This window comes from Chiloscyllium plagiosum, chromosome 11, assembly GCF_004010195.1.
Source record: "Chiloscyllium plagiosum isolate BGI_BamShark_2017 chromosome 11, ASM401019v2, whole genome shotgun sequence".
Lineage (NCBI taxonomy): Eukaryota > Metazoa > Chordata > Chondrichthyes > Orectolobiformes > Hemiscylliidae > Chiloscyllium > Chiloscyllium plagiosum.
The window spans coordinates 82,813,842-82,820,347 of NC_057720.1; the positions used below are offsets into that span (position 1 = coordinate 82,813,842).

Genomic DNA, 6,506 nt, shown 5'->3' on the forward strand with positions numbered 1-6,506 from the left:
GGATATGGGCTGGGTGCTGGCAGGTGGGACTAGATTGGGTTGGGATATTTGGTCGGCATGGACGGGTTGGACCGAAGGGTCTGTTTCCATGCTGTACATCTCTATGACTCTATGACTCTATGGAGCTCCATATTAAGAACACAGGATGGGTTCTGCCTAAATCGTGTCTTGACTCTTTCTTTGTTCTAACTGTTCGCTCACAGTTACAACACTCTGCTGGCGAAACCTCGAACCTTAGACATGACCAACATCTGTCCCAAGCTGGAAATCCTGTTTCCCTGATCCCCACCTCACCCCCAGCCTTGTTAGAAAGGCTTTCTCCATCCTCTCTTCTTCCACACTCCTGGTCAGGAATCTTCATTCTGCTAGACCCCTTGACACTTTCACCACAACAGGTAACCCTCATCAAACACTGGCGATGTCCTTTTGTAACCTCAGAGACCAGAGAGAAGCAAACCCAATGTCCTATAACTTTCCTCAGAACTTAAACTCCTAACATCTGGAACTGACTCCACTTTTGACCCTGCTGACCCCAGTTGAGGGCAATGGCATCTGTTGACCAGGAGGGTACCCCATACCCACAAATATAACGTGCCCCTGGTTACCCTCCTCCCAGCTGTGCTCTATGAGGGAGCTCTGCCAGGTACAACTGAGCCTGCAGCCTGCAAGTACTCAGCTTTGAGCCAGTTAGGTATCCATAGCGACCGACTCTGGATTGTGCTGGCCAATGATAAACTAGTCTCAATTATGGCAATTGTGAAAACCCGTCAGGTTCACTAATGCCCTTTGGGGAAGGAGACCTGCCGTTTTTATTCTCCACGTGACTCCAGACCCACAGCAATTGGGACTGAATTCTCACTGCCTTCTGAAAAGGCCCAGCAAGCTACTCAGTTCAAAGGAATAGACAATGAATCATCTTGCCATCAAATGAAGGAATCAAGAAAATATTGGCCACCTAGTATCGCTGGGCAGACCCTGGCACGCCAGCCTCTGTGGGCAAGGCAATGTCACAGCGCCCACTCTCCGAAGGGCCTCAGGAATAATGGACGACAACTTGTTTGCAGATGTTTTATCACAGGACCCTCCAATCACTTGACCCCTCCAAAGCAACACCTTTGCCACAGCATCCTGGAGGCGCATCTCTCACTGTGAGAGCCTCTGGGGCGAGACCCTGCCCCAGTTCACTCCTGCCACTACAGGAATTGCAAAACCTGTGCCTACACCTCCTCCCTCACCTCCATCCAAGGCCCCAAAGGAACCTTCCACATCCATCAAAGTTTTACCTTCACATCCACCAATGTCATTTATTGTATCCGTTGCTCCCGATGCGGTCTCCTCTGCATTGGGGAGACTGGACGCCTTCTCGCAGAGTGCTTTAGGGAACATCTCCGGGACACCCGCACCAATCAACCCCAACGCCCCGTGGCCCAACCTTTCAACTACCCCGCCCACTCTGACGAGGACATGCAGGTCCTGGGCCTCACCACCCGACACCTGGAGGAAGAACGCCTCATCTTCCACCTCAGAACACTTCAACCCCCGGGCATCAATGTGGATATCACCAGTTTCCTCATTTCCCCTTCCCCCACCTCACCCCAGTTCCAACCTCCCAGCTCAGCACCGTCCTCATGACTTGTCCCACCTGCCTATCTTCCTTCCCACCTATCGGCTCCACCGTCCTCTCTGACCTATCGTGTCCATCCCCACCCCCATCCACCTATTGTACTCTCAGCTGCCTTCACACCAGTCCCTCCCTCTCCCATTTATCTCTCCACCCTGGAGGCTCCCGGCCTCATTCCTTAGGAAGGGCTTTTGCCCGAAACGTCAATTTTACTGCTCCCCGGATGCTGCCTGACCTGCTGTGCTTTTCTAGCACCACTCTAACCTAGACTCTAATCTCCAGCATCTTTCTCCTGCCCCAGTTCAGTCCTGCCTGACCCTGACTTACCTTGGCTCTCTGATTCTGAAACCAGACTTGCACAACTCGGACACTCAGGCCTGTTTCTGCTGCGAGAGTTTCCCTGACCTGTGAAGGAAAAGGAAGAGTCATGTGAAGACACAAACGTACGATTGCAGGGCAGTCGATGGCCATTCGGCCCCTTGAACCTATTCAGGGCCGATCTGACTGTGGCCGCGACTCCATGTTTCTGCCCCGCCTTGATAACCTTTGAACCCCCACCTCCCCCCCCATGATAGTCAAAAAAGCCTCCGCCTCAAATCCATCCTATGACCCTGCCTCCCTCAGTCTCTGGGGAACTGCGCTCCAAAGACTCGAGATCCTCGGAGGGAAATGAAATCCTCCTCATCTCAGCCTTAAACAGGAGGCCCCTCATTTTTAATTTGTCTGCCCTAGTCTGTCCCACACGGGATAAATCTGTTCTGACAAGTCCCCTATGGTCTCAAATAGGCCACATCTCAATGTTCTGAACTCCAGTGGATATATGCCCAGGCTGTCTGGGGCTTCTCGTCCTGAGGTTAGCCTGCCACACAGTCGTCAATATTGACCCCTCCTCACCCACTCCCTCTCCCCGATAAAGACTTAGCATTCGCAAATCCACGTCAGAACACGTGTGACTGAAGGAAGCGCTGGATGGTCTTTATTTATTCTGCCTCTCCCTTCCCTGCTTCAGAGAGTCATTAGGATGCGGAAGGAGGCCGGCAGCACATCGACTGCGCACTGAGCGATTCCTTCCTCTGCCACACCTTCGCAGAAGCTCAATCTCCTGACCTCATCTGGCTCATCGTAGGACGATGGAAAGCGCTGGCCAAGGTGAGGGGAGGGGGTTGGGGGTGGGCTGGTGCGCTTATGACACAAGAGGTCAAGGGTGCTGAGGTCAGGATCAGGTCACACCAACACTCATCACCCACAAGTTCTGAGGCGCTTGAAATCACCCTCTAACTTTAAACCGGGGTGGTGGGTGAGGGGAGGTGCACCCAACGGACATTCACCCGGGGCACTGCCATGCGGGAGGTGGCTACCTCACACCTAGGCTGCCCTCTGACCTCAAGATGGGCCAGAAGACAGCGGCATCTGGACAGATGACAGAGCAACCGGAGTACACAGCTCCAACCACTTCCCCACCCACCACCCCTTCCCCCTCCACCCCTACCGGCCTCCCTCCCACACTTTGTCTGCCTCTCACCTTCCTGCAGGGCTTGGAGGACACCTCGAAAGACGCCTTGAAGGCTCGCCTCTGTTGCGTGGTCAGAATAGTTCGAGGTCTTTTTGGTCGCTTGGGATCTTTGGAATCGTCCCCTCCTTTGCACTGCAACTGCTCCAGTTTGCCGATGCAGTCTTCGTCATCGCTTTTGGCTGTGCGACGGTGGGGAGGGGGGGCAGGGCAGAAAGCGAGAGGGAGAAGGCAGACACACCCAGTGAGTGATCACAAAAGCTGCACTACATAGATACATTAACGTTCTTCCCTGGCCCCACAATAGTCTCAGGTTTATTCGCAGAGAGACAACAGCAGCCCCCAGTCCAGTCTGACAGTGTGCGCACACATCTGTGCTGCTCACTTTGACTCCAATCCCTCCGTAATAAAAATTACCCAGTTGTATCTCTGTGTGGCAGCACATACTTGGATTCAGCCTAACCCTTCGGATAATGAAACTCATCCTTCTCTTTACACCTTGCACATACTGCAGGGTATTAAAGACTGGGGTAAATCCTGACTTTGTTTTCTAGTTAAGGTAGTGCAAAGGATTAATGTGAACGTGGCTTGCGGAACACTGGAGAGTGATGGGAAAAATCACAGAGGAACTGGAGTAGGCCATTCAGCCCATTGAACCTGCCATTCTAGGTCACGGCTAATCATCTCCTCAGTGCCATTTTCCCCAATATCTTTGAATTATTTGATTTATTATTGCCATGTGTACCGAGATACACTGAAAAGTATTGTTCTGCATGCTATCCAGACAAGTCATACCTTACATAAGTACATCAGGGTAATAGAACAGAATGCAGACCATAGTGTTACAGCTACAGAGAAGGTGCCGAGGAAGATCAACACAAATTTATGAGAGGTCCGTTCATAAGTCTGATAACAGCAGGGAAGAAGCTGTCCTTGAATCTGCTTTCAAACGTTTACATCTTCCACTCGATGGAAGAGGGTGGAAGAGAGTGTAACTGGGGTGGGAGGGTTTTCTGATTATGTTGGCTGCTTTCCCAAGGCAGTGGGAAGTGTAGACAGAGTCAATGGAAGGAATAATATCCCTTAAAATGCCTTCATGACATTAGTCTCCAGAATTCTATCAATTTCTGTCTTTAGCCTGTTTGGGGATTGAACTTCCACTGTCCTCTGGAATAGAAGATCCAAAGGTTCACCAGCCTCGAAGTGAAGAGGTTCCTCCCCATCTCACAGCTTCACGGTCGAGGTGATTTCTCGAACTGTGCATACTCGGTATTTATCATGGGTGGCACAGTGGCTCAATGGTTAGCACTGATTCCTCACAGCAGCAGGGACCCAAGTTCAATCCCACTCCTGGGTGAATGTCTATATGCACATTCTCTCTGTGTCCATGTGGGTTTCTTCCAGGTGCTCTGTTTGGAGGGTCAGTCTGGACTTGGTGGGCAAGATTCCATCATTCTATGCTTATCTACAAAAGATTCAATCGCAAAATATTCCTGTAATATTATCAACTTCTCTCTCTCTCTCTCTCTCTCTCTCTCAGTCTGGATCCAGCCATTACATAGCCAAAGCTGGGGAAGGAACTGGCACCATATCATAGAAATGGCACAGGCACATTTTATAGAATAGAATCCCTACAGTGTGGAAACAGGCCCTTCGGCCCAACAAGTCCACACCGACCCTCCGAAGAGTAACCCACCCAGACCCATTCCCCTACCCTGTTACTCTACATTTACCCCTGAGTAATGCACCTAACCTACACATCCTTGAACGCTATGGGCAATTTAGCGTGGCCAATTCACCAAACCTGCACAGCTTTGTGACTGTGGGAGGAAACCGGAGCACCCGGAGGAAACCCACGCAGACACGGGGAGAATGTGCAAACTCCACACAGACAGTCGCCCGAGGCTGGAATTGAACCTGGGACCCTGGTGCTGTGAGGCAGCACTGAGCCTCCGTGCTGTGGATAAGCGAAGACCTTTTCCCAGGGTGGAAATGAGGTGGCATAACTTTAAGGTGATTGGAGAAAGGTCAAGGGGAGATGTCAGAGATTGGTTCTTTACATAGAGAGTGGGGTGTGTGTGGAGTGCACTGCCAGCAGTGGGAGTAGAGTCAGAGATATTAGGGATATTTAAGCGACTCTTGGATAGGCACATGGATGACAGTAAAATGTAGGGTATATAGCTTAGTCTAACCTTAGAGTAGGATAAACGGTCAGCACAACATCAGCATTTGAGGAGCCACAACACTTTCCCTTGATCAGGGCAGCTGCAAAAGCTGTACTGTGCTGTACTGTTCTATGTTCTATGTTAAGCAGATGTTCTTTCAACACTTTCCACAAATAACTTTGAAAGTGTTGAAAACAGCTCATGAGAAAGGTTGTCCAAAACTGACAGTCAAGAACCATCCAATCGACTTTCAGATCAGCCATGGGAAAGGCAGGACACTGCCAGGATGGGCATGCTGGGTAACCCATGGCATGAGAGAGAGGCTGTTAGTCATGTGACAGTAGCTCCAGGGAAGCATCCAATCAGAATTGGCGGCCGTCAAGCAGGACTGTGGCACTGGTTTTCTTTGAAGTACTGAGCCCTAGCTCATAAGACAGGCAGTGAATTCCCTTAGCTCTAAGCATTTGCGGGACCCATAACACTTTCCCTTTATCAGGGCAGCTGCAAAAGCCAAGTGAAGATTTTGAAAGAGAAAGCACATGAGCCAGAGATCTTGCAAACTGCAAAGACGGCAGCCTCCCTGATAATGATATAATTTATTATCGCGGCTGCCTCACAGGCCCGGACCAGAAAGGCTGTTGTGTCGGAGAGAGAAATAACAACACCCCCAGAGCATGCGGCTGTTCCTACATCCAATTATTGTGCACAGAGAGCTCTCACCTCACTAACACACACCAGAAAGACACAGCGTTGGATTTCCCAAACCTGCCCTGAGTTAACTGCCCTCAGGCAAGTTAGCGGGTCAAGACAGAGCAGATTGGGAAGGTGGGAGGAGTTGGTACAATTAGCCTCAGTAAGTTCCAGCAATAGTCAGGGGCGGGGTGTAATATGGGTCAAGTTAGGAATGACTGGACGACCAGGGATATATTTCCCTCCCCACCCCTTTCCGCCTTCCGCAAAGACCGTTCCCTCCGTGACTACCTGGTCAGGTCCACGCCCCCCTACAACCCACCCTCCCATCCTGGCACCTTCCCCTGCCACCGCAGGAACTGTAAAACCTGCGCCCACACCTCCTCCCTCACCTCTATCCAAGGCCCTAAAGGAGCCTTCCACATCCATCAAAGTTTTACCTGCATATCCACTAATATCATCTATTGTATCTGTCGCTCTCGATGCGGTCTTCTCTACATTGGGGAGACTGGGCGTCTCC

General features: G+C 51.0%; 1 protein-coding gene across 1 annotated transcript in view; it reads right to left on the reverse strand.

Moving 5' to 3' along the window:
- The window catches only part of LOC122554629 (LIM homeobox transcription factor 1-alpha-like), a 283,529-nt gene that overhangs the window by 11,959 nt on the left and 265,064 nt on the right, over positions 1-6,506 (reverse strand). The window contains exons 4-5 of the mRNA XM_043699952.1: positions 3,144-3,313; positions 1,949-2,026 (exon numbers count right to left, since the gene is read on the reverse strand). Of these exons, the coding sequence (XP_043555887.1) occupies positions 1,949-2,026; positions 3,144-3,313 (248 nt within the window). The remainder of the gene's footprint in view (positions 1-1,948; positions 2,027-3,143; positions 3,314-6,506) is intronic.